Genomic DNA, 26699 nt, shown 5'->3' with positions numbered 1-26699 from the left:
GTTGTGTTTTCAAGGAATAATTAGGATGGGGTGGGAATGTATGCCCGACAAGTTGGGGAAGTCGGAGTGGGTGGTGGGATGGGAGAACTGCCAGACACAGTACCGAATGTTTATTGTTAAATGCTGTAACCCGATACAGATTCACTGCTTAGATATCAAGACTCCATTAAGTAGGCCCATGTTTATCAGATGCTTGGATGATCACAGACTCCAAAATGCAGACTAAGCTCCGTTGCACAACATGGAATGTCCGGGGGCTGAATAACCCATGTAAAAAGTGACATGTGTTGGGATACCTGGTAAGGCATCCAATACAGATTGCTATATTGCAAGAAACTCACTTAGACCCGGCCTCCACCTCTAACTTCGCTTCCCGATGGGCCTCACATCGTTGTTTTTCATCCTATTCCACATACTCGAGAGGCGTTGCAATTCCTATTAAAAGGAACACGCCATTCGTACTGGGTGGCACACTACTGGATCCAAAGGGTCGATATTGTCTGATGTGGGGACGTCTAGCATCCCAGAAAGTCACCATTGTGAACTGTTATTGCCCCAATTTAGATGACCTCCTTTTCTTCCCAACCCTGTGGGGCAAAATACTTACAGTGGGATCAATGTATCTACTCTGGGCAGGAGACTTCAACACGACAATGTCCCCTCCATTAGATAGGTCCCTCCCAACCATGCAACACTACACTACCATGCAAAGACAACTAGTTGGGATCATCACCGACGACCATCTCCTAGATGCATGGCGATATTTGCATCCTCTGGCCAGGGAAGGCACACATTACTCTGCTGTACACTTCTCGTGGTCTAGGCTTGATTATTGGTTTGTCCTGGAAGGCATGGGGAGCTGGGTGGATACAGTGGTACATCTAGCAAGGACATATTCTGATCACTCCCCGGTGAAGATGATATTGTTGTTTCCCTCTAGTTAAGGTTCCCTACGTAAAGTGGAGACTAAACCCACTACATTTGCTAGACACTGTCTTCAAGGCTGAAATTGGGCAAGAGATCCAAGATTTATTTTAACGCAACACAAACTCTGTGCCTAATATTACCACAGTCTGGGAGGCATTCAAAGTTACTATCAGGGGGTCATACATAGCTAAGGGAGGGGACATCTTAAAAGATATCCGTAACCACCTCAGCCAACTCGAGGCAGAAATGAAACCACTGGAACAAGGGCTGTATAGTAAAACAGATGAAGACTCCTATAGAGCTAAGTTGCGAGATAAACTGTTGGCATATATAAAGAAACGGCTGACCTGGAATGTAAATTCAGAAGTAAATATCACATAGCGCATAAATACGTAGAGAGAGACCACCCAGGGAAAGCAATTGCTGACCTTGTCCACCAACCTAAATTCTCTAATTACGTAGCAGAAATTCAGGACTCAGATGGTGTGCCAGGCAGAAATCTCTCCAGCCAGTTACGCACTTTCACGACATATTATAAAACCTTATACACAACACATAGACAACAACCACTCGATCTCCCAGCATACTTCGTGGACACTGCCCTGGCCTGGTTGGGAGATTCACAGAGGGAATTCTTGGGGGCAGAACTATAGGAAGATGAGATTACGGCAGTGATTATGCAAATGAAATCAGGCCGAGCGCCGGGATCTGATGGGCTGCCAATTGAATTTTATAAAACATACCTAGCTCAACTTGTTGCAATTTTAAAAGCAGACTTTTACGAGGCAAGAGAAGAGGATAAGCTCCCGACCACGATGGGAGAGGCCATGATCACTTCCCTACTTAAACCTGGCAAGCCTTCAAACCAATGTGAATCTTACCGTCCACTCTCACTGATAAATTGCAATACAAAAATCCTTGCTAAGGTCCTGTCAAACAGATTGTACCTATTAATGAATAGATTGGTTTTACCGGATTAATCCGGATTCATCCCAGGGCGAGCAACATCCCACAATCTTAGGACTCCCTTCACTGTCATGCAAGACATTGACCCAGACCGTGCCAAAGTGTTTCGTGATCCCACCAATGCTTTTGACTCGGTGGAATGGGATTATCTCCTGGGTACATTGAGATACATGGGAATGCCCCCAAATTCCTAGGATGGGTAGAATTGCTGTATTGTCAGCCAACTGCCACTGTTCTCCATAACTGGGTACGCTCAACCCCATTTACCATCACTAGAGGCACACGTCAGGGCTGGCCCTTATCCCCCATTCTATTTGTTCTGGCTATAGAGCCGCTAGCTGCAAAAATAAGACGACGTCATAAGGAACGTGCACTGGTGTACCCGTCCAGACAACTCTTAATCTCACTATACGCGGATGACATAACACTCTACCTTAAGGACCCACAGGATAACCTAAATCCGCTATTGCGGGAAATAACTAAATTTGGCGAGTACTCCGGTATAAATATCAACTGGACCAAATCAGCCATCTTTCCGCTGACCGACAGGATCACACCACATGCACGGGACTATCCACTGATATGGTGTAGAGAGGAGGTTAAAAACCTAGGAATTAAAGACGAATTAACACGCTCCAACTATGGTAAAACTTTGGAAGGGGTTACGGAATCAATCACTCGGTGGATAGCCCTGCCCCTATCCATGGCAGGGCGGATCTCCTTGGTAAAAATGATATTACCGACATTTCCACATGAACCCTCCACTCATCCACCCCTCCATGAGCTTCTACAAGCTGAACCACCTCAACATGTTACTTCCCTTATCTACCACCAAATGCGAAAAGCAACTAAGCCATGTGCACTGGCATCTCGCTTAGAGTGGGAGGCTGACCTGGGGGTATAGTTGACAGACAAATAGTGGGAGTTATGCTGCAAGCAGACAGAAGCCCTTACAGCCAATAGCCGACTGCGACTGATTCATTATCCATTTTTACATAGACTATACTACACCCCAGTCAAACTACACAAATTCAAGCTCAGGGACGACGACAAATGTGTTAGGTGTGGCAGAGAGAGAGCTGGCTTCCTCCACTTGGCCTGGCAGTGCCTTGCAAACTTTGAATACTGGCAACAGGTATTTGACGGAATGGCACAGATAGTTGGCACAACACTTCAGGTATCCCCACACACAGCACTATTAGGGTACACAGATGAAGTCGATACTGTATATAAGAAATATCTGGCATTAGGATTCCTGATTGCTAAATGTAAAGTGGCTTGCAGGTGGGGACGGGGCCACGCCCCCAAATTTAATGACTGGCTACATGATCTCACACCATGGCAAGAACAGTTGTTCAACTATGCAGAATTGCTCCCGCCAGGCCAAGAGATATATGGGACCCCTTGAAGACATGTATAGTCTTCATCAGAAGAAGTTGTAGTCACCCCAGATGGCCTTGAGGGCGCGGCAATGTAATGGTACAATGGCATCACGGAGATACTGGTTCTTAATGCAGACAAAAAGAATAGTGAGCCTCTCATATCGCAGTAGATAAAGGTAAATGGAGACTCCGATAGGAGTTAAGTGATTGATAGTCATAAATGTATATCAATAATCATCATGCGGTTTAAGTAGACATGGTGTTCATGTAAATCGCATCTGGACAGATATAGAGGGTCTGTACTGCATGCTGTGGAATGTGGTTACATAATGATGTGAATATGTATCCATGGGACGAATAATACTGTGTATGGCAAGGGGAACTGTTCCCAGAGATTCTTTTTCTTTGTATTGACATTGAAGCTCCATAAAAAAAATTAAAAAAGGGATGACGGAGGTGGAGATCAAATTGGAACAATATTTGGGAATCAAGACTGCCTGACTATTCACTACACCTCTGAAACAGGAGAGTTGGCTCCTTTCCTACCATATGGTCTGGCTTCAAATTTTAAAATTGAGTGGATAAAGAAGATACACAGTGTAATGAAAATAAAAAAAAAAATATTTCTCTGTATGATTTTGAAATTGATATTTGAGAATTTGTGGCAGATACAAAGAAAAGTATGACATGGGTAATACCATTAGTAAGAGATACATACAAAATATGGTGTCCGTCATTTGAAATTTCCAGAGTCTACATCCAGAATCTGAAGAACAGCCAATGAGCAACTACATGTTGTATGCTCGATTTATTGTATTCTCATGATGGCCAAAGCACACCTGCACTCCAATTGCCAAAATAACAAGTATTATAAAACCCAAACCAATATAAATTCCAAATTCAAAGATCAGTTGTTTATTACGTTTATTTGATATCCTGCTAAAGAAGGTCTAATCTATTTAACTCCTTTGATGATTCACTGTGTCATCCCTCTGTTGGAAGAAAACTTAGTGTAAATCCTACTTTACTAAATAAGCATGTTCAGAACAGAACGTGGATTCATATAAATTATACTGCAACATTTTATTTGAGATAAGTAGGACTTGTATGAATACGAAGAATGACATAGGTATGATGGAATTAACTATGAAATAATGTGTTTCTATCATGACGACAAAGATTGATTAATGAGGTAAATCTTTATATGCATTGGTTATATTTTGTAATAAACCAAGAATGAAATGAATATTACACTGATGTTTTTGTTTTGAGGTTACCATGAGATGGATGCAGGAGTTATTGTGCAACAAATCAATTCTGAAAAAACAGAGGACAGCTAGGGCTTGATCTCTAATGACTGAATGAAAATTAACTGGTGTTATTCAATAACCCCTGAAAAAATAATGTGTGAAATTACTTTTGAGATTGTTTGAATAGACCAAGACACTACATGGAAATGGGGGCCAACTGCTACTCTAAAAAATGTATGACAGTGTATAATCTCAAAAGAAGCAGTTCAATGTGTCAGCCTTGGGCATTCGGCCAATGTGAGTACTGTGTAACAGGTCAGGGGTCAGTGACTCATATCAGGGGTTTTGAGGCATTGAAGGAGCTTACATTTCTTAAAATTAATGTTTTATGACTCCGAATCTTTCTGGAGAGTTTCATTTCTTTATTCGAATAAATAGGGTTTATATAGTAAATTAAATAAACGTGTTAAAAGGGGACTCGTACATTTCGTTTTAGCTACTTTCTTTTTGTGTGTTTGCAGAATTTAGAAGGAAAACAAAGATTTGGTCATACATAAAGAGAGCAATGCTTTCCATGTCAAATATTAACTAATACAAGGTTACCAAAGTAAGCAAAATACTTAGGAGGGAGATGACAATCCCAAAAGAATAATTATATGCTGCACAAAATAATTATATTCCATATTCATTATTAGAGTCACAAAAAGAACAAGAGTCCCTGGTAGATTACAGTAACCCACATAATAACATTAGTCTGATTTTGTGAGCACTATATATCTCTGATGAATTACCAAAAGAGCCCAAACGATATGAAGAAATCCAAAAGGGTTATTAGTTTTATTAAAGGTGAAGTACTGAGCAAAGGTACCTGGAAGATTCGCAGTACCATATGCAGAAAGGTAAACTATGTGAAAATCTCAAAAGCCCTACTTTAAAACTTGCATTATGTTAATGTATTTATTTTAAATTTAAAAGCGTTTCTCCAGCTTGAAAAGCACTATTTAATATTGAAAAAGTCTCTCATCAGACATTTCCCAATGTTTCCTTTGTGCCAAACCCCTTTCAGCATGCACATTTAAAGAATTCCTTGGCCGATTTTCTGCCATTTTTTGTTTTTTATTGCCTTCTGAGGCTTTTGTCTCCGCTCCCTAGGAGGCTCTGAGGAAGAAACATATTTTTTCATTTTTCCTGACTAATTCCAGTAAATTTAATGTCCAACTGAAAACAAAATGTTCAATGTTATGATCTTGTACATTTCCTTTTTTTCCAGAATTGTATTGATTTTGTGAACAGATATTATGTATTATTGCAACTCAGATGACTTAATAAACAGCTGTATTGGCTGGAGAGACACATTCTTATCCTGGCCATTGAATTATGTGGCAAAGCAGAACTTTAGTTTATCAGCTCTCTTGTTCAATGTTTGCATGCAGCCTAAACATGATCCACTGGTTCAGCCCAAGTTTTTCTTTCATATCTATGAGAACAATACACAGGTCACATTTCCTCAGTTCAAAGACCTTGTAGGAATGAAAAATTTCCTAGCTATCGTAACGGAAAGTTTCAATTCTATTAAGGAATCGAGGGCGAGGATTATGCCATTCTTTCTTCACTTTATTGAATAGCAGCCACTTTAAAGTCAAACAACTACTATTCCCATGAACCATAGGGAATAGACAAAAAACAATAGTGTCCACAGATAGAATGACCCAACCAGTGCACCAATCAGGAGTCCCCAGGGTGCTGATAATCCTCGGTCTCTGACCATGCTTCCTCTTTTGTCGCTCAGTCAGCCAGCAAACACGCTTCAGGAGTCTTGTTTATTCGAATCCCCTGGAAAATTAAAAGAAGGCGTAAGCGACAGAAGTGGCTAAGGTTCAGCCCTGAAGAGAGAATATGTCAAGTATGTACATGATCACAATACAGTAAGTCAAATCAAAACATGGTACTTACTCCAATACATGGGAGGGAAGAAGACAACCGAGTTGTACCCTGCGCGGGATAATCCTCACGTCCGAGTCCTTAATAGAATTGAAACTTTTCCGTTACGATAGCTAGGACATTTTTCATTCTATGTCAGGACCAGAGGCGAGGATTATGCTCATTTAAAGCTTGCTCACGACCAAATGAGCCATGTCAATAACCGGTTTAAAGTAAGACCGCTTAAAGGTGGAAAATGAAGACCAGTCTGCAGCATTCAGAATGTCTTCAAGACGAGCTCCCAGGGTAAAAGCTTTGGAGGCCATAGCCCCTCTGGTACAATGAGCACCAAATGCTCGTAAATCTATACCCACCTCCTGCATGATCCAATGAACCCAACGGGCAATCGTGGGGGAAGACACCACTTTATGAGGCTTCTTGAGCGCAATGCGCAACTGGCGTTCCCCAGGAGGCCTCAATTCCTCCGTCATCTCCTCGTAAGCCTTGAGACAGGCAACTACGCACAGCTTCGGCGAGTCCGGGAAAACAGGATAGGAGACGGAAGTCGTCCCACATTTGGTGCGTCTGCGAATTGTGAATGTTACACCGGTGGGGGAGAAAATTCTTCCAGACACATCCAGAGCCCTAACGTCTGAGACCCATCTGCAAGAAATCAGACACAGTAGCATGACTAGCTTAGCCGACAGTTCCTTCCTGGATAGGAATCTATTCGGTTGCCAAGATTGGAAGAGGTTCAAAACTCTGTTAACATCCTACAACTGAGAATAACGAGGTTCCGGGGGAAACGAGAGGCGTATACCACGAAGGAGGCGACAAACCAAAGGGTGCTCTCCGACAGGTGAACCATCAACCAGAGCATGGCCAGCGGAAATGGCAGATCAGAAGGTATTGATGGTTCTATACGCGAGGCCATCCTCTGCTAGGGAGGCCAAGAAATTCAAGATGGCGGTCACATCAGTTGCCACAGGATTGAAACTCCTTCGCAGACACCAACGACACCACAGTCTCCAAGTGGATCGATAACGTTTGAGTGTGCTGTCTGCCCAGGCTTTGGACAAGAAAGTCTCAGCCGCTTCCGAAAGACCTGGGACCGCCCATCGTCCCCTGTAATCCGCCACACCATTAGAATCAAGGAACCTTGCTTGATCAACGGATGAGGACTCCCGTCCGGACTGAGAAGAAGAGCTGGAAAGAGGGGGAGTGGGATTTGAGAATCCCAGGAAAGTTCCAGCAGAACTGGAAACCAAACTTGAGACCTCCAGATCGGTGAAATGAGCACTATGGTCGCTTCCTGGCGACGAACCTGGGCTGAGACCCGAGTTAACATCGCAAACGGGGGAAAGGCATAACCCCGTTCGGCCTGCCACTCCTGAAGGAATGCGTCAATCTGCTTCGCCAGAAGGTCCTGTCTCCAGCTGTAGAACCAAGGAATTTGGTGATCCAGACGGGAGGCGAAGAGGTCCACCGAGAAGGAACCCCAGAGATTCTGGAGATCTGCAAACACTCCCAGGTGAAGTTTCCAGAGGCTCAAGTCATGGAAGTGGCGAGAGTGGAAGTCCGCTACCTGATTGTCCTGCCGAGGCAGATACTCTGCTGTGACAGAGATGAGATGGTCCAGGCAGTACTGCCAGAAATTCGCTGCCAAGTCTGAAAGAGCTCTCGAGCAAGTGCCCCCGAGATGATTGATATACCTGACCGCGGAAATATTGTCCATTTTGAGAAGAACGCAAGAGCGAACGGAATCCTTGGTCCAGCATTTGATCGCGAACGACCCCGCTAAAAGTTCCAGACAGTTGATGTGTAACTGTTGCTCCGAAGGAGAACACACACCCCCCGTGGTGAAATCGCAACAAGTCGTGCCCTAGCCGGACCTGCTCGCATCGGACTCGATAACGAGATCTGGCATGGAGCCGAAAATAGCTCGACCATTCCAGGCCTCCATGTTGGAGAGCCACCACTGAAGCTCGTCCCTGGCTTCTGGAGACAGATCCACATTGTAAGAATAAGGGCGGTCTCTGCGGAGGTGTGCCGCTTTGAGCCGCTGAAGAGCTCTGTAATGGAGCGGACCGGGGAAGATAGCTTGAATGGAGGCCGAAAGAAGGCCCACTATCCGAGCTAACTGAGAGAAATCTGGGTCAAAGATAAAGCCCTCCGAATCTCGTGACGAATCTTCGTCAACTTGCAAGAGGGAAGGGTGAGAGTGGACTACACGGAGTCTATTAAGAACCCTAGAAAAACTACCATCTGGGAGGGAGTCAGAGTAGACTTGGTCTCGTTTATCACGAACCCGAGGTTCTGAAGGAGGTCCACTGCAGTTTGCAGGTGACGAGAAAGGGTTCTGGGATCCCGCGCCATCAACAGAATGTCGTCTAAATAGACAATTAGTCTCATGCCCGACGCCCGAAGGTGCTCTATCGCCAGCCTCAAAACCTTGGTGAAACACCAGGGGGCGGAGGACAGGCCGAATGGAAGGGTGGTGAACTCGTAAGTTTTGTTGCGCCACGTAAACTGAAGGAAACGGCGGTGCGGAGGAAAGATGGGGATCTCTAAATAAGCGTCCTTGAGGTCGAGGCGCACCATCCAGTCGACAGGTCGGAGGATGTCTCGAAGAAGGTGGATTCCCTCCATCTTGAAGTGGCGGTATACTAGCCACTCGTTGAATTCTCGCAAGTTGATGACTGGACGCTGACCGCCATCTACCTTGTCCACAAGGAAGAGGTTGCTGAGAAACCTCCTGGGGTGAGGCAGGGTTTCTACTATCGCTCCTTTGACGAGAAGGGCACGGAGCTCCTGGTCGATCAAAACAGCGTCTGACTCGGAAAAGCACCGCGGGCGAGGAGGTGTTATCTGCAAAGGGGTACCCTGAAATTCTATGTGAAAGCCCCTTACGGTCTGCAGGACCCAAGCATCCCCCGTGATAGTAGTCCACATTGGGAAAAAATGCGCCAGACGGCCCCCCACTTTTAGAAGGAAAGAAGGGAGAACACTCACCGGAAGAATTGGAGCCACCTCCTCCTCTGCCGCCTCGGTTTCTGCCTCTCCGGCCACGGGTGGGATAGGAAATTTCCAAAGCGGGCTTGATCTTGGTATTGTCCCTGATTAGAGCCTTGTCCTCTGTTCTGATTTGGACGGCTTGACGAGCAGCCCCTACCTCGTCCGGCCCCCCGGAAAACCCGGGGGCTAAACACCTTTCTGATGGAAGTTTGCGCCCTATCCAGGGAGGAGAAGGTGTTAACGAACCTCCCTAGCTCCTTGATAAAGGGCTCGCTAAAGAGGCCACCTTGAGCAACCAGGCCCGCTTCTGTGTCCGCCAGGTCCCAGAATTTGGGGTCAACCTTGATGAGGAGGGATCTACATCGTTCAGTGGAAAGTGCGCAGTTGGCGTTCCCGAGGAAAACCACTACACGATGGGCCCATGAGGAGAGGTGATCGGGCGATATGAGAGAGCCCGAAGCCTTGGTCTGCTCTGCCATATCCAAGATTTTAGTAGCAGGTTGTAAGATATCCAGTAGTTTGTCTTGACAGGCGCGCCAGGACCTGTCAATGCCCTCCTTTGGGTCTTTAACAAATTTCTGAAGGAAGGTAGCCATTCTGGGGTCGATTTCAGGAGGGGCGGCTACCTTCCCCTCCAAGGACGGGCAGGGACACTCTGCCCTAAGGCAATTACGAGTTGCAGGTTCGAGCGGGCGGCGGATCCTACTAGCCACATACTGACTACTTTCTCGGAGGGGGCCCAGTCAGAAGAGCGCGGGTGTAGGACATCGTCTGGGTCGAGCATGTCCGCACATAAGTTAGCCTCACTAGCGGTTTGCGTGCCCTTGGTCTCCGGGGTCCCCCCCGCCGAGGTAGAGGGAATGGCAGGTGGCGCAGGAGAGGAAGCTACTGGAGGAACACAGCTGGAGAGGAAAACCTGTCTAAGGCGGGAGAATGCATCGGGGTTCACCCCTGCGTCTCTAGCAGAGGTGAACCCCGTTCTCCAGTTGTGTGCAGGCTTGGTCAATCTTGCGGGATAAGCGCTCTTCAAGAGGGGTCATGGCCTGCTCCACCGCTTTGTGGATGGAATCATCAACTGTGTCATAGAAATAATCACCCCAGGGAAGAGCCGCGACAGGGTCCTCTTCCCATTGGTCGTCTTGATAGACGTCATCTTGAAAGGTCTCCATGACAAAGGTAAGTAAGAGGCAACGTGTCAGGAATGACAGAGAAATATAACAAGGCGGTAAACCTCAATAAGGGGGGCTGGTTGTCAGCCGGGATATAGGCGGGCAGAGCTCGCAATGAAAGGCCCGAGAGCCTAGGACCCAAACAGCCCTGGTGCTGAAATTATCTATGGGCAGCCTGTCAAATGGGTCCCTGCAGAATAAACTGCCTTACAGACTCTAGTAGCAGAGCGTTATGGGCCTATAAGCTACCGACCCCCAGGGTAGAAACACTGCAAACGCTGCCTAATTGCAGATACTGATCCGAGAAACGGGCATTCAAAGGGGGCGTAAAACGAAACTTGAACTCGCTTATTAGCAAGCAAAACAGACCCGTGTCAGGGGTGTTCAGACAGGCAGAAGACAAGGCTCACGTGGCGATGCAGCGCTGGGTTTCCGACGCGAATCAGGAATGCGCGGAATCCCAGGCGCGCACGTCGCGTCAGACGCCGTCTGGCGCCCCCAGGCGGAGTGTTACAAACACCACAAGCCGACACAGAAACACAGCCGCTATGGAGCTGAAAGACTCCCACGGCCGTAGCTGATCGCCGAGTAGCGGCGGTTCGCTCAGGGAAAAGAAACCTATAAGGAAAGACTAAACTTCAAGAGAACTCGGGCGACGCGCGTGATAGGAAAAAATGGCGCGCGCGCCCTGTATGCGCGCCGTGAGGAGAACGGCAAACGCGGAACGCTGCAGCTGAAAATAGCGTCTAAACCAACAACAAAGCCAAAAGCAATATATAAGACTAGGTTCCGTTAAAACAGGCATACAAGTACATTCAGTACAAGATCAATACACAGTAGAATAAAGGTGACTTATCTTGGCTGCAAGCAGCGACAAGAGAGGAAGCATGGTCAGAGACAGAGGACTATCAGCACCCTGGGGACTCCTGATTGGTGCACTGGATGGGACATTCTATCTGTGGGCACTCTATTGTTTTTTGTCTACTCCCTATGGTTCATGGGAATAGTAGTTGTTAAACTTTAAAGTGGCCGCTATTCAATAAAGTGATGAAAGAATAGCATAATCCTCGCCTCTGGTCCCGACATAGAATTTAAGTTGGGTTATTCAAATATTTCTGACTAAAAACAAATGGATGTGTGAAAACTGGATAAGCCTCATTCAGCAAAAGAGGAGTTATTACGGGTCAATACAGACTACATACTTGGGATTGCAAAAAAACGAAAACTGCATTATTATCAGGGAACAAGTTAAAATGTAAAGTGTGATATTTAGTTACTTCAATGCATGGCCAGACCAATACTATGTAACAGCGTCTCACTAGCCTGTGAAAGGGTTAGTCAGTCTTATGTGGGTAGAATAGAGCTAGAAGAGCATGCACCATACTGGGAGCCAAACTGGACAACTGCAATGCACTTGTTGCCGAGACTTCCAGAAAATACACATCAAAGTTGGATGCAGTCCAGAATTGAGGAGTTAATATTTCTTCCCAAGACCAAGTATGTAAAGCTCGAAGACTTTCCAGCAGAACCAGTTGGAATATTTTAAATCCTCGCTGACGCTCATAAGACGAGCTTCCAAAAGGAAACATTATAATATACTAACTATGCCCAACCAGAATAGGTCCATCTGCTCAATCAGAAAACAGAAATTGCATCCACTCCAGGGGAATTTGTTGCCCACTCAGTAAAGAGCTTTATGGACTTAACTCCATCATTACTTATAGTACAGGAATGAAAACCCACCCTTCTGGCAGGTTCTTCTGTTGTAAGTTCTACCCGATAATGCAGTAAGAAGTAAGCATTTAGGGCAGGGTTACAAGTTTGACGGTTCATAGGTCCATTGCAACAGTGGTCCGACCGCTGTTAAGACTAGGGCAGTCCGACCCTTTTGGGACCACCACAACCGCCAGGGATACGAGATCCCCAGTGGTGGCACGGCGGTGTAAGGCTACAATATGCTTGGCAAAGCTGCTGCAGCCCCACCAAGCATATTACGAGTTTCCTCACTGCCAGCGGCCTCGAGGCGGTGTTCATGTCATGAAACTGCTGGTGGTGAGGAAACTAAGGGGGCCCTAAAGGTCATGGGTATGCATGCAGGGGGGCACACGGTGCCCCCCACCCCCCATGTGTGCATGTATGCCCAGTTCCTGTAAAGCCTGGGTTTAACAGTACATACTGTGCAGGAACTTGCTTTGGTGTTCCCATTGCAGTGACTCCTCACCAGACAACGAGAAATCTTGTAAACTTGCGGGTGGGCAGCGATCGAGTTTGGCGGTGCGGGAGCAGAGTGGTGGCATGTCGCCCAGCTCCTGCACCACCAACCTCATAATCAGGCCCTTAGTTGCCACTGGGGAGTGGGGTGGTGGCTTGCCGCCCAGCTCCTGCACCACCAAACTCGTAATCAGGCCCTTGGTTGCCATTGATTTTGGTATGAGTCCTGGCTGTAGCACAAAAACAGTCATGCTACTGACCATGGACAACACTCTATGGCTCCTCAACAAGGAAGACTCCTCCCAAATCATACACCTCGACCTTTCGGTGGTGTGTGATACAGTGAGTCACAACATCCTACTCAGCACTCCTGAAGAGGCAAAGAGGTCTGCTTGTCTTCTGTTGTTACTTATTGACTTAATAAAGTCTTCTGTTGCTTCTTTGTGGTTTAATCCAAGTGATACTGTAAAGAGCTCTCTCTTCCCTGTGTCTTGTTTATGATATAGAAAACTGGAAACAAATACATAAATAATGTTGAAAGGATGGTATTGAGAATGAGAACAACGGAAAGCATCAAAAAGCAATTCTCAAAAGATTACCCAGGGAGAAAAAAAGAGGTTAGAGAACAAGTAGATTGTAACTCATAAAGGAACTGCATTGCATAATGAAAATGTCCTCAGTAAATAATTGAGTCGGGCTGACCTCGTCCCTGTTACCTATATGGCCGAGGGAGTAGGATGCAAATATGTATGATGACTGTGAACAGCGATGCTTACCAGTAGAGGCTGCAGAACTGCTTTGAATATACAATCAATTCATAAGTTTCCACATAAGGAACTGGATTAGCAATCAACCAATAATGACTGGCTGGCACACAATCTTAGGGTCAGCTATACCTAACCTTCCACACTAAAATCTGTATCTGTAGTACTCAAGGAACACCAAATTAGTTCAATACTCTGACGGCGAAGGACTGAAAAGAGGTTAATGATGGTCATGCCCAGACGTGGGTCCCAGGCTCACTGTGCCATTGGAATCAAGCTATCCCGGCTGAAGAGGGGTGAAACCCCGAAACCGGTCCTAGGATGCTTGTTTCCGGTCCAGGGAGGACCTGACTTGGCAGTTCGGGCTGGACTGTTCCCATGAGGCACAGGGTAAAGACTGATTGCATATGGCCAGGTCTAAACTGGGGTGGCATGGTGAGCAAAAGAATGATGGATTTAAGCCAGATCTCTTGAGTGGGGGTGAATGTTTTGATTTGTTCTGCATTCGTCCATCAATTGTGTGTCTTTTGTTTTCTCACCAGTAAGTAAGCAGAGCATTACTACTTAGCCCATCTTTCTTAGCGAAGTTATTACTTTACGAGGAGGTACTGAATATATATATATCTCAGCCCATGTCACACAGATAACATGGGAGGTGCAGGTCCAAAAGGAGAGCTTAGAAACCCCTTTGACTATCTGCACACAAAAAAAACCTGGAGCACAGAGAAATAATATGAGTTGCATTGAATGACATTATTTGATAATGTGGAAAGCTTAGTTTAGAACCTAGGTCTCCTAGTTGCTAAATCAACAATACAGGCGCGGTTCCACATCCCCTTTCTTTTTGGGACTGAAGTCCGTCAAAAGTGGACATTCTTCTCTACTCACTCAGTAGTTTCCATTTTTAACCATTTTGCAACAGCCAGCAGGAATGTGGCCAAGAGCCAAGTAGGCCTCACAAGACAGATGTTTGAACAAAAGAAGTAAAACATAGAATTTCATAAATGGAAAAGTTATTCCCATTGTGTACTGACACATTTTCTCCTGGTAAAATCCCTAACCCAAGTGAGTGCATGGAATTTTTCCCTGGGGCTGGATTGGTTCGTCTTCGTCAGAACAATTTAATGTCAAGAGCAAATGCATGGAGGTCCGGCCTGTGAGATGTGGGTAGGGTACAGAGATTTAAATTAAATGCCACATACCAAAAAACTAAACAGGAAAAGAGAGCCACTAGTCTAAGAAAAAAGGAAACAAGAAAACTCAAAACTAAGTTCTTGTGGAAAGAATTAGGAGATGTGAAGTGAACAAATAAATTAACTTGAGAGGAAAAGTGGATACTAACGGGGGAAGAGATTGGAACAAGGCTCAGGAAGATGGAGATGGTCAGTCTGTAGGGTTAAATTACTTCAAATTCAAGAATCTCAACCACAATACAATTGTCTATAAAACTGCAAGTCCCAACATAAAAGGGAGGTTTATTATGTTGTGGTGTGTTGTGTTATGTTATCTTGTTTGTAGTACACAGACATCAAATTAAAAGCTATCAGGTGCACTAAAAATAAAGACACTGAACCTTTAGAGCAGGGGTCTCCAACCTTTTCTGTTAGGAGCTACTTATCATGAACGAAAGTCATCCAGAGCTACTGATATAATTAGTGTTATAATAGTGATCACATCAGGCACAATTACATTAGCGGCCACCATAAGCAAGATTACCAGCAGTGATTGCCTCAGTTCATTAAGATTGGTTGCCAGTAGAGATGTTAAAAAAAAAAGCTTCATCAATGTGGAATGGCTTTACATGCATAATACAAAACAGCCATGGTTGCAGTGCCCTGGCAACAAGGTCATAATATCAATAATAAATCTCCCCAACGCCACAGGATTTATCACGGAGATATCAACTTTGATATATTTAAATTGAAATTCAAACTTCTTTCTCCAAACATCAGCGTATAAGTTTGTTCTAAGAATGCGTAAAGGAGAGCTACTTACAGGTAGCTAGAGAACTTCCAGTAGCTCACGAGCTACTCAATAAAGGGTGCATGCTTTAGAGACAAATCCACCATTTTCAATGTTCATTCAGTGGACGCATGAGTCTGGGAAATTTTCCATGCAAAAGACTTTCATAAAGCATGCAATAAACTGTGATGTGTAACCAGCTCTCTTGATTATGGAATAAGAAAGACCTGCCATTAGTTCTCCTCAAAAGCCCCTTCTTGCTTCCTTCCACAAAGCTCAATGTCTACTAAATAAAACTCATCTCATATAGCACTTGCTAATGTGGTTTTTACCTCTCTGTACCACTAAAATTGTACTCAATTTATAGACCCCCCACACAGCTTGCAATGTTTAGGCAATTAATCCAGAAACAGACCAAAATACTAGCAGCGCGTTGTATGCACCAACATAGAAAACCATATCTTGAGATTCAGGCACACCACGAGTTGTGGTGAATTGTTTGTGTGGTCCCTCTCCTTACACTGTGCAGACCACCCGCACTCACCAGAACTACTGCATGGTATGCTTGCTTCAACTCCTCCACCGTCACATCCCGACCAATGACCACGTTGCCAAAGAAGGCACATCGATCCGACTGCGCTGTCTGGGTAAAGCTGTTTATGACATTCTGGTGAAGAAAGACAAGACATGCAATTAAAAGGGTATTCCTCGAACCTGGGTATTGTGAAACACTGCCTGTTCATTTCGCATTCTCTTCATGTAAAGGCCCACTCTAGACATCTTCTATTAGATATCTCTGTCATTCACACATTTAGAGCTACCCATACAATACTGTGTTCCTTCATCACAAGTCCTTGGGTACTTGGTGAAAAGACCAATAGCCATGCCAGTTGGTTTAGTTTTCAGTTTTTGTTTGTGCTCCTGTGTGAACTGCATTTGCTGGATGTTTCTGGCTTTATGTCTCTCGCACACTTTTCCAAACATTATTGTAGATTGCAGAATTAAATGCTAATAAAACAAAACAAATAAAAACTTTTTCAGAAATGTATGACTAAAACCAGTTACGAGAGCCCTGGAACCTATCTGCACAACTAAGGTAGAAGATGCACAAATAGGTTGTGAATCGGGTCACACATGCTCCAAATAGCTTTCCCATTCCTTGATACTAAGGCTTTCCTCACTGCATGTCAATCATCAGCTAAAGTCCCTGCAAAAAATTATATCTAGTCTCATCACTTCCAAGTGTGTGCATGGTGCTCAAATCCTGGCAAGCACCTGCCTTGCAAAGAGTAGAGATCTGGCAGATGCACTCCGATCAGTTCAGCTCATAAGGTTCTCCTGACTTTATTCGCTTAAATTAAAAATAGAGGCTCTACTTTAGCATCTCCTTCGCGAGTGGTTAGGGTACCTTTTTCAAATGCGACATATCTCCCGTGATCAGGTCGCAGTGATGAGGTTTGAGGCATGTAGAGAGATTAGTCAATAGAGTTTTGGTGCTCAGTGAATGATTTCAGTTTGTAAAATTGCCCACGTCTTTTGCTACCAATGATCAGATGGATGGTGTCTTGCAAGCATGGATGGTTCAAAGAGTTTCTGTACTCAATGTGAAATTTTGATGACCATAAACCGACTAATGTGACTACACCTCTCCTCTCCACGCTGCAAAAAAATATCTAAAAGCATTGCTACCACCTCATTTCTATGTTTAGAGAAATAATATTGAGGGAGTGCAATAATATTTTATTTCCTATTTTTATGCAATAAAGTATCACACAATAGCATTTTGCAATTTTGCATAAATGTAAATTGATAGCAACTATTTTTGATACAGTAGTTATAAATCCCATTAAGTTCGTAGTGATAAAGCTTACAGTTCATGCCCCTTCAGACAACTGAGTTTATGGTGGAAGATCCTCTTATGTGTGGACATCCATGTTAATGGCTGTCCTGCCAGGCGGCATTGGTGATCCATTGGGATAAATAGGGTTATGAGAGGGAGGTTATGATAGGTTAAGTGGGAGAGCAAGACGTGGGGGTGTAATCTGTCTGGCCTTGCACCCTTTACCTGTTCTGAATTAACAGTAAATCTGCTGCAAGAATAAAGTCTTCTCAACAACAGAGTATCTGAATTGTGCCAATCTAGGCGAGTGTTTCATTGGCCAAGGCCTTGTCATCGTTATGTTTGAGAGTATCGGGCAAAACCGGCCCTGGGTTGCTTGTGTTCCGGTTCAGGGAGGACCTGGCCTAGCAGTTTGGACTAGACTGTTCCTATTGCAACAGGGTCAAGACTAATTTGCATATAGCAGGGTCCAAACTGAGGTGGCATGATGTTCAAAATAACAATGGATTAGGATGCGGCCCGAGTGATTACCAGTGGCTGACATTAATTCAAGCATTCCATTCATCACAGTTATGTATTCTTATTAATTGTATCGGGACAGTCACAATTCGAGTGTCGCATGAGACCGACTACTCCATCTGTAGGGTGGATGGAGATCGCATGAACCCGATGTGGTCCAATGTCCACTGAGAGCTATACAAAAGTAACATAAATCCAAGATATTTCACAAAGAGAAATGCGAAAAGATTTTTTGTTTTTTAATCAAGTATGAAATTAATAGCACCAAAAGCCAACTGTGATTTACAATACATAATTTTAGACTCATAAGCCGACCAAACAACCTCAAATCATTCCCTGCAGCTTACATTCATTCAAGCCACACGTGGCTTAATTATGGGACAGCATCCAGTCTGAAAGTTGCCCCCAGATATTCCTTCCTTTTTGTTTGGCTTTCTTTACCCTTAAGCTCGTAGTGTGCAACTTCCAGGTTATGTGTATATAGAAAGTGCCCCGTTCATTGCTGGAATGGTGGAGGTTTGGGATCCAGCCATGCTGAGGCTGTAAAAAGCCTACAAACTGCCATTACAATAAAAATAAGCTGGGCCCCTGTCCTTTATATCGACTCATCTATCCTCAGCAACATAATTTGTCAGAGAGATATTCAGCTTGAGGATCTCCCATAAAAATAGTGTAATATCTAATCTAAGTGTATTGAGGCGGGTCAGGAACAAAACATATAAACCATATCGGCTATTAATTCCTGACCTCAAGGGCAGTGTATCCCAGCAACCCCACCCCATTTAGCAATTTTAGAATGGCTAAATTATAAATTAAAGGTCGTTTTATAATGCTGTGTTTGCAAGCTAGATGAACATAGTAATAATGTACATCCTCATTCCAAAGATTCCAAGAACCCAGAGGTGTCCATTTATAGCCTCTCCTGCCACTTGGTATGTTTTTCAAGGTTATCTAGGATCCCCTCTGTTAGACACCCACATACCTGTGAGATTGTGTAGTTAGCTTTGCCAGTTAAAACCCCAAGCAGGGATATCCTAAAGAATCCAACCAAGCCCCCCTACCTTCGTCAATAAGAGATCCCTACGTTGCAGATATTTAAAAATATCTCTGGCCTTTATATTAAATCTGGCCCGAATCTCATCAAACAATGCCATATGAGCCGTCCCCTGTCCACCTGACAGTGCGCGGAGATCCCCCAGAACAGAAGTGGTGTCACCCTGGTCACTACACGGGAACCTAGCCCAACTGGGAAGTCCCTGACCCACCGGATCTTCCACTGGGGAACTCATCCCCCAATCACTCACGCTGGACTCCTGTACCCTCCCTACCGGAGCGGTACCGCCAGACTCCAGAACCACAGGAGCCCTGGTTACAGGTGCCCCAGGTCCTCCACTCACTAAGAGATCTTCCTCAAGTGGACTAACAGGACAGCCTAGGTCCCCAACTTGGTGTTCCCTCATGAAACCATCCAAGTCCTGAGGCAGGGTTTCGGGCGTCTGGGGACCCTCGGTCACCCCCTCACTCCTGCTCCACTGAGCCAGGCAGCGAGCCCCTACACCCTCCTCGCTATCCTGGGACCTAGCTGGGCTACACTGAGCCTCCTCCACCACGCTGGGCTGGAGGATCTCTGACCCACTATTGTTGGAATCACTCACTAATGACACTAGAGAACCTCTGGCCCTTTCCCAGCGGTCTGCTTCCTCTGCAAGTTCAAATGGACAAAAAGAGTTATACCTCAACAGGTGTTGGCGCAACCCTGGAGAACAACTACTGAGCATCTGCTCCTTGATAATCATATTTAGTACTCCATCCAAATCCTGCTCCGGGTTAAACACCAACCAGTCCACCAGGGCATCATGACATTCCTCCACAGCCTCCTCCCAAGACTGGTGAGACAGCTTCTTACTGCCCCTGAACTTCAACCTACATTCCTCCTCTCGGGAACAAGGTACCACACTCGGGGAACTGGGGCTGGGACTCTCTATACTGCACTTTATATTGCTGCCCCCCCTGGACTCCACCCTCACTGGGGAATCCAGAAAACTACCACTGCGCTCAGGGGACAGGGAAAGGGGTGAGGCGCTATCTTCTATGCTGGACCCAGCAAGGGACTCCCTACCTACGGGGTCCTCACTCTCTACTGGCGTCCAGGTACTGTCATCTTCTTCTGAGTCTTCAGGGCTCCCCACAGACCCACCACCCTCCAGGTGTGAGGCCCGGGCCCTTTCTTCCTCACTGCGCTCACGTTTCCATTCATCTGCTTGCCATCCAATCATGTAGTTCCTCAATTCGTACACAGTGTCTGACTCTCTCACCCCTATGTTTCTTTCTCTACAGAACCTTTCCAACTCCTGCATACTGTAATAAACTAGATCACTGAGATCAAAAGCAGGCTCCATTCTGGCAGACGTTCTAGAGAAAAGATCACACAGGGAACCTAGGGGTCTGAGTTTAACAGGAGTACACAATTCACAAAAAGATTCAGCAAGCTCTCTAACCCAGAGAACTCACACTCACTTGCCTAGTGCCACTCACCACTCATCCACACACAACCCTCCCCTCGGACTGGTAAGGCAGTTTCTACCACCCCTGATTCCTCAACCTGACCACCACGTGACACAGGTACCAACTCTGGGCGCAGGGCGGGGGACAAATGTACAGGACACTATTACGCTGCCACCACTGGATCCCACCCTCTGGTGAATCCAGAAACACAATGCACTAAGGGGGATGATCTACCCTCCCGAGCTAGGGACACCTAACTCACAGTGCACAAAAACACATTTCCAAAGAAATGACAATTAAAAACAAACTTAGAACAATAATCCCTATACCATGTGATTTATCTAAATGCAGAGTTTTGTAGTGCGGCCAGTTGCCGCTGCGGTACAGCGCAAACGCAAGTCCAAATCCCACCGCTGATCACCAATGTTAGAAATGGGATTTCTGGTTGGCTAAGGCTTGCGCCAAAGTCAGGCAGAAACCACCACTCTAGTCAGGGCAAGGAAGTTACACGCCAAAGATAACCCCTGCTCACCCCCTTGGTAGCTTGGCACGAGCAGACAGGCTTATCCCTGAGGCGATGTGTAAAGCGTTTGCGCGCGCACCCAGCAACAACACCCAAGGCCCACCACAAAGGAAACTCCACACAAGGTATTATATAAAAATAACCTTTGTATTATACACAACACATTAGATAAAAACACACACTTTACAATGTGCCAACAGGCACGGGCAGAATTTACAAGGGATTATATATACAGGGGACAGGGCCACATGGACCACTGTCAGGAATTAGCACTTTGTAGGAATAATATTTGAGAACATAGCACACAATCACTGTAGCACTAAAAATAGAACATGTAGCACACAACCAGTAACTACTGGTATCAGAACGTACCACCTACGCAACCCTAACCACCTTTAGGAATACCACGCAGGGAACTAGGACCTCACTAGTACCACCTGTACTAAGGAGAAAACAACCACCTAAGTATCACTCTACCTGTAGGGGTCTAAGCACATAAACACAGGATGCATAAAATACATTTAGAGGTGTAAACACAATTCAGGACAGAAAATATCATGAAGGCATTGCGCAGGCGCAAAAAGTACATGTATGAAAATCACCAAGTGCCCTAGGGGAGGGCACAACACAAGATAACTGTCCGCAGGCCAACTGGCCTCTCAGGATGCAGAAATACCCAATATACAAGAATGTCAGGGCGCGACTGCGCAGGCTGCGCAAGCCCGGCGCACAAGGCACAACCTAAACGTTGCAGCTGCCCACGAAGTGCTGGGCAGCTGGGAAACGGAGCGTGGGCACCACTGTGCCCTTTGAACACAAATCACAGTCACGTGGGGCCCCTTGGGGCTCTAACAAAACTCTGGTGGCCCCCTGAGCCTCGCAGGCTCTAATCAATGAATGCCCCCTGAGCCTCGCAGGCTCTAAATAATATCGTGCTCCTTCGTTGGAGCGGCTCGCGCTCTAGAACTGCAGGGTTCCCCACGTTGGAGCCACACACAGGGCTCAAGCAACAATGCTCCCCACGTTGGAGTCCTGCTCAGGGACTCGCGAGCCTCACAGGCTCGTGAAACAATGGGCCCCCTTCGTTGGAGCCACGAGGCTCAGACCAATGCGCCCCGTTTGGAACCTCACAGGGCTCGTGAACACTGGCCCCGCTGTTGGAGCGCCACGCGCTCAGAACTTTGCAATGTCCCCCACGTTGGAGAGCAGCGCGAGGCTCTCCGTAGCAACGGGCCCGCACCGGGGGCGGGGGTTGCTTTCTCGATTCGCCGGTCTGGGACCGGCACCCACAGCGCAAGTATGGAGTCCCCCCAGCCCTTCCCTACTCACCGGGCTGTTTTCCTGGGGACTCCGCTCTGCTCCTGGCCGGTCCGCTGGAAGGCAGCTTCCCTCCTCAGTACCCCGGGGCGCAGGGTAGGCTCCTGCCTGCTCCGGGGCTTGCAATTGAACGCGCGTCCTCGGTGGGAGGCGGGGTAGGCTCCCGCCCTCCTACTTCCGGTCCTGGTGTCCCGGAGGCCCGCCCTCGGCCGCCTGACTTCCTGTTTTAGCCCGGGCTGCAGCGGTGATTATTCCGGCCGTAAGAGGGGTAGGCTCCCTCGCGATGTGAAATATACGGCGGGGTGGGCACCCGCCGCGAAATTACGACAAATAAGCGGGGTGGGCACCCGCCAACGACCCCGGCAATGTCCCTGGCAGGGTGGGCACCTGCCAGAGGAATTCAGAAGCTGTATAGACGGGGCAAACGCCGGGTGGGCACCGGCTGTTAGAAATAAAGCGCTCCTGAGCGCTAAAGGAAAATAAAAGCGCTTCCAAGCGCCTGAGGGACACAATAAAGCGCTCCCAGCGCTTTGGGGCAAATTACCACAAAGTCCAGCAAAGTTCTTCCCTGCATGCAGCAGGGCAGGGGTGGGGGGCAAGGCTGGACCCAGAGCCAGCTCACTGGGCCTCCAGGCAGGGAGGTAATCCAAGTGGCGGTCCTCTGGTCCAGCAGCAGCAGCAGCAGCCCCCCTCAGGTAAGATCCTGGCAGAGAACAGTTTCTGTGGGGACACAGCCCCATTTTTATACAGGCAAACCCTTTGTTCTGGGTTCAGGGTGAGGGGGAAAACCAGTCGCAGCTGGTTGGGGAGCACCCTTGATGTGCTCAGCCCCTCACTCTATTCACTGGAAGGGCTAGGGTCGTCAGTCGCACCACAGGGGGCGGGGCCAGCATTGTGTGTGGAAAACCCTGTCCTATTCAGGACCCAGGTGTACTCCTCCCACCCATCTAGCTGCTGATCTCCCCATTCACCACTGGGTGACTCATCTTGACTCTGGGGAATCCCTAGCCCGTCACATGACACGACCAGCCAATCACGCGACAGACACACTGCACACCGAAGTGCCCACTTCTAGAAGTGGCACTTCCACACTAGGTACATGCACGCCGCACACATCATCGCGCAGCATTCACTCCCACGAGTCCGCACATACCAAACTCGGGCCTGCACACCCCACGCATCAGGAACTACTAGGGACACATACATTCCCCATGCATTCCTATGGGAGGGCAGGCCTATCTCACCACATGCACTCAGAGCACGCACGCACTTTACCCTGGGACACAGGGAAAGTGCGCAGAAACCAAAAACTCACCACACCAAGTCACCAGTAAAAAGCAAAAAAGTTCAGGGGTGAACCTGCCAGAAGGGCCAAGTCCAACACTTTTGAACCGCGCTCGTTCCCATTTTGATAAGCACCAATCATGGATAATTTCGGGCAGTTGGCTATTACGATGAATAGGGGTATACCAACTAGATCGCCTTATTCCCATTTTCTTCGGTATTCCGGCCCCCTTTTTAAAAGCGGCAAAAAGAATCTTAAACCATTTTTTTTGTAGCTCTGTTTAAAAATCTTCAGCAAGCAGTGCTTAGCAGACTTGCCAATCAACAGTTCAAATATTGATTGGACAAAATCCTTAGTCCCCCCTCTTCTACCTTGTTATCAAAGAGAGGCCGCAAATACTGCAAATCTGGTGCTAAGTAATATAGTTTGAAGTTTGGAAGCGCCTATCCCCCTCAAAAACCTATTCGCCCTCCTGATTTTCCCACTTGACCAAATAAACCTAGAGATCATCATATCTATTGTTTTAAACCACACGTTCACGAACTCCAAAGGAATTGTACAAAACATATACAATACCTTTGGGAGAAAATCATCATAACAGGATTACATCTCCCCATGATAGACAGATGTAAATTGTCCAATCTTAAAAAGTCTGTTTTGGCTTTATCAATAACGGGGGACAAGTTTGTCTTAACTATGCGTTCAACTTTGAGGGTAATAGTGCCCCCATAGATACACTGCCTGTTCTACCACCAGATAACCCTGGGTTGCCGTGTAGCTATTCACCACGAATTGTGTTTTATTCCTATTTAACGAGTACCCAGAGAATACTCCAAATTCCTTGGTTATCTCTTCGATTGCTCGAAGACCTTTATTGGGGTCTCTTGTAACTATTGCAATGTCGCCCGCATATGCCTGCGTTTTCATCTCCCAGATCTGCAGATGGATCGGCATGACATTAATAGAGGCTTCACACCTGCAGAGAAGGGGATCGATATCCAAAGCAAATAATAAAGGAGTGGAGGGACACCCTTACCTCGTTCCTCTTTCAAATAGGAATGGCTCAAATTCATTAACTGTTATCTGGAGTCGTGCTGTTTGGTTTGCGAACAGCACCTGTGTTGCTTGAATAAAAGGCCCCTCCAGCCCAAAAGACTCCATGACCTTCCAAAGGTAGTCCCAGGCCACCGTGTTGAATGCCTTCGCAGCATCCAACAGGGCTACCCCCATGGGTTCTTCTGCAATGTCAGAGGCATCAAAGAGTGCAATAACAGGATGCACATGATTGGAAGTCCCCCCCTTCCAGAAATAAACCCATGTTGCCTTGCCGATACCAATCTATGGATGATACTTCCCAGGATCTTAGAATGAAGTTTAAAAATCGCAATTTATCAGCATAATTGGCGTATATGATCCCAAGATATTAGGGTTCTCTCTTTACTTTAAGAAAACTATTATATTTGCTGTCGCCCAAGAATCTGGGTGGCACAGTCCTCTCTTAACCTGACAAAAAAGCTCATGAAGCACTCCAAGCAGTTCTGATGAAAATACATTATAAAACTTGACAGGTATCAGGTCAGTGCCACCTGCTTTCCCAGAGGGGAGATCCTGGAGCACCTGCTGTTGATGCATTTCCTCCAACGAAAATTCCTCCCCCAGAAGTACACACTCTTCCCGAGTTGCTCTGCTAGGCATCTTTGCCTCCAAAAATTTCTCTAAATCCTCAGGACTTGTAGTGATCTGTGCTTTATATAAAAAGCTATAATATACATGGAAGGCTTCTCTCACCTTATCTGGATCTGTGGCAGTTACTCCTTGATCGTTTGTAATTTCATTGATATGCCCTGCAGCCAGTTTCTGCCTTGTCTTAACTGCCAAAACATGCCCCACCTGCTCGTTATATGCATAGCATTCTTGTTTTCTGTCAAGAAATGTACCGCCCGTCTTCTTGGCCAAGAAGTAGTGCAGTGGCGATTTAATTATGACTATCTGGCTAAGCACAAGAGATGGGTCTAGCCCAGATGATACGGCTACAACTAGCTCGGCCTCTGCTCTGCCCAATTTTTGGATATAATTCTCTAAACTGAGATTGTGATTGCTTCTGTTTGGCAATGCTAAACCTGAGAGTTTCCCCTTTGATGCCAGCTTTAAAGGTGTCCCAAACTATTTCTGGGGGAGCACCACCTCTATTAATTTTAAAGAACTCCAAAATCCAGCCCTTCATATGTTTAATATATTATGGATCAAACAAAAAACTATTCCCGAAGGAACACTTCTGGAATCTCTTCCAAGTCCCTCAAGTGGGAGCTCTAAAACAAGGGGATTACGATCTGACATTAGTCTCGGAAATAGTTCTATCTGGGTCCCACTAACTAGTGTTGTTGTTGCTAAAATTTAATCCAGTCTTGCAGAGGAGCCATGGGGAGGGGAGTAGTAGGTGTAGCCAGTATTTTTTTTGATAAACAAATTTATTGAGTTTTATTTATTTGAAAATAGCACATTAAGACACATACCATACATTGAAAGAGGAAACAAGAGGTCCATTCGAGGCAACTCATCGGACCCATAGCAAACATTACCACACAATGTGAAGCGCACTGTTGAGACGGCACATCTAGTTAGGCAATCTGCCCAAACCATCCCCCCATATCTTGGAGTATTTATGGGGACATTTGCGGGCGTCGTATACCACCCGCTCCTGTTGTGTGCACCAATCCACCTCCTCCTCCATTTCACCATGGTGGGAAGTCTATCGGCCAACCACTGTGAGGCAATATCACGCTTAGCCACCAATAAGGCCACCCCAGGAAGGACCTCTCAGCCCTTGTTCCCCCAATCCCCTCAAATACCACAAGCAGAATCATTGTGGGAGACATAGGGATCTCCGAGCCCAAAACCCGGACAGCTCCTGGAGCACCTCCGTCCGTAGGCAAGTATGACATCACATGCCCAAATCATGTGATAAAAGTCCACAGATTCAGTGTCGCATCGTGGGCGATTGGGGTTGGGCTGTAGGCTAGCCCTATGCAGGTGGTGTGGGGAAAGATAAACTTTGTGGAGGTAATTTATTTGAATGAGGCGCAGCTTGGGTGCGGTTGATAGTTCCTGTGGCACCATTAGGGCGTTCCTCCAGTACTCAGCCCC

At 46.3% G+C, this 26699-nt stretch overlaps 1 protein-coding gene across 1 annotated transcript in view; it reads right to left on the bottom strand.

Annotated features, from left to right (window-relative positions):
- Nucleotides 1–26699, bottom strand: part of FDXR (ferredoxin reductase) — a 229380-nt gene that overhangs the window by 189815 nt on the left and 12866 nt on the right. The window contains exon 4 of the mRNA XM_085617083.1: nt 16111–16233. Coding sequence (XP_085473209.1) covers nt 16111–16233 — 123 coding nt within the window. The remainder of the gene's footprint in view (nt 1–16110; nt 16234–26699) is intronic.

The sequence above is a fragment of the Triturus cristatus genome, chromosome 7 (genome assembly GCF_964204655.1).
Source record: "Triturus cristatus chromosome 7, aTriCri1.1, whole genome shotgun sequence".
Taxonomy (NCBI): domain Eukaryota; kingdom Metazoa; phylum Chordata; class Amphibia; order Caudata; family Salamandridae; genus Triturus; species Triturus cristatus.
Note: the sequence above shows the minus strand (reverse complement) of the source record. Positions and strands in the feature narration are given on the sequence as shown.